This window comes from Ursus arctos, unplaced genomic scaffold (genome assembly GCF_023065955.2).
Source record: "Ursus arctos isolate Adak ecotype North America unplaced genomic scaffold, UrsArc2.0 scaffold_8, whole genome shotgun sequence".
NCBI classification, from domain to species: domain Eukaryota; kingdom Metazoa; phylum Chordata; class Mammalia; order Carnivora; family Ursidae; genus Ursus; species Ursus arctos.
The window spans coordinates 48995329-48997532 of NW_026623100.1; the positions used below are offsets into that span (position 1 = coordinate 48995329).

Genomic DNA, 2204 nt, shown 5'->3' on the forward strand with positions numbered 1-2204 from the left:
GATTGAGTGTTTATGTATTTCTGTGTTTGCTTTTTCTCTGTGGAAAGTGTGATTCACATGAGAGATGGAGAGGAAAGAATACTAAAGGGCCACTGCCTGTTCCGTACGTAAGACAGGTACGAGTTGAGTGCAGATTTGCGCAGCATTAACATATCCTGTCAGTGTTCTCTTTCTTCATGGGTCTGTTTGTGTTTGTGAGGGTTTTTTTGTTTGTTTGTAGATTCCACATATCAATGAAAACATATGGTATTTGTCTTTTTCTGTCTGACTCGTTTTGCTTAGCATTATACTTTCTAGGCCCATCCGTGTTGTGGCAAATAACTAGATATCATTTCCTTGGCTGAGCAATATTTCAATATATACATATGTACATACCACCTACTTCCTTACGGGATTAGGAGCTTATTTCTGCTAGGAATTTACAACAGTCTATTTGGGTGCTTGACCACCAATCAATTTTACTGATTTTTCTCATCTGTATTTTCTGTGGGGATAGCGTGTATAGAATGCCATCTAGAGAACATCCTAGGAGAGTAATTAGTGCAACTGGGAAAGCAGAGGTTCATAAAGTGGGACAATAAAAAATTATAAATTCTGACGCATCCTGGATAGTATCTTACTGAATATAGAGGAAAAATGTTTAGCTCCAAATGTATGTTACTGTGTTGTCACCAGTATGTCTCAGGTGTCTGACTCTCAGGCTGACTGCATGTAAGTGACCCTTGCACACGAGGCCGGGAGGGTCGGGATGAGGTTCCGGTCAGCCCTCCCTTCCAGCTTCTGGCTCAGACAGCAGGTTGGTCCCGTCCATTATGAGCTGGTTCCGCCCCGCTAAGGCTGTCATCGCCGAGGGGCCGTCACATGGTTCAGAGCACGCAGCTGCACGTTGTTGCCCTGAGTTCCCCAGCATCTGCCTGTGCAGCCACTCAGACCCTCCGCTGTGCCTGCTCCCCGCCCCAGCAACACCTGTGCACAGCGCTGACGGCCGGACGGAGGGGTTTGTGCTCGGGCCTGAACCACTGTGGGAGGAGACTGTAGATTTTGCCCGCAGTAATAAACTCCCACATCGTCAGCCTCCACCCTGCTGATTTTGAGGGTGAAATCTGTCCCTGACCCGCTGCCACTGAACCTGTCTGGGACCCCAGAGAAACGGTTGGAAACCTCATAGATCAGGCCCTCTGGAGACTGGCCTGGCTTCTGCCGGAACCAATGCAAATAGGTGTTTCCATTACTGTGGAGGAGACTCTGACTGGCCTTGCAGGAGATGGAGGCCGGCTCTCCAGGGGTGACGGGCAGGGACAGTGGGGTCTGCGTCATCACGATTTCCCCACTGGATCCTAAAAGAATGAGAGATACGTACAAGGTTATGAAGAAACAGCATAAGCCATTTTTATGATTTTAAATTTTGTGTTGGTTAGGCTAAACCATATTTTGTGATTTCATTCATACTCTATACATATCCAATTCTTAACGATGACCAAAGAATTTCAAGGCACAAAGTGGCCTCTTGCTTTTTCAGCATCTCAGTCAAGCACTCTTCTTGGTTCGTTTTAGTTTCTTTTATTTTTCACGGTCCAAAAATTATATTCTCCTTGCTGGAGGGCAATCTCATCCCTGGACAGAATACACAGGGAGAACAGTCGCACCCCCAGAACTCCCCCTCCCACCCTGTACTTCCTCCTCAGCCCCCCACTGCCCTTACCTGGGATCCAGAGCATCAGCAGCCCCAGGAACTGAGCAGGGACCCTCATTTTGAGAAGCTGAACTGCTGAGTCCTAACAAGGAAAGACAGGCTCAGAGCTGTCCTTTATGTCAGACCTGCAAGGGAAGGTCCTCCCTGGGGCACAATATGCAAATCCCGTGGTGGGTGTGGCAGAGGGGAAAGAGCCAAAGGCAGGGTGCAGGTCCCTGTCCTGGGAGTCAAGGAGCTTAAAATGTCTTCTGTGCTTGGAGGACAAGTAACAGAGACAAATCCCTTACTGCCTGAGTGGGAAGAAGGATGTAACTGTGAAAATCCGAATCTGTGGCCAGACACAGTGCTCATAGCCCTGCCCTTCTGAGAAAGCTCCAGAGACCCTGAAGATACAGGCCTGAGTGTCCAGAGTCCATTTCTGGCGGGTGAATGGCCATCCCACTTGGAGTTCTCTCAGCTAATGTCCAGGAGGAAACAGGTCCCGGTCACACTTCAGCTGATTTTGAGGGGA

General features: G+C 48.5%; 1 gene segment (V, D, J or C); it reads right to left on the reverse strand.

Moving 5' to 3' along the window:
- Positions 1–840: 840 nt before the first annotated feature.
- Positions 841–1769, reverse strand: LOC125283182 (immunoglobulin kappa variable 2D-29-like). The segment is given in 2 exon segments: positions 841–1337; positions 1703–1769. Coding segments are annotated over 2 exon segments (546 nt in total).
- Positions 1770–2204: the final 435 nt, after the last annotated feature.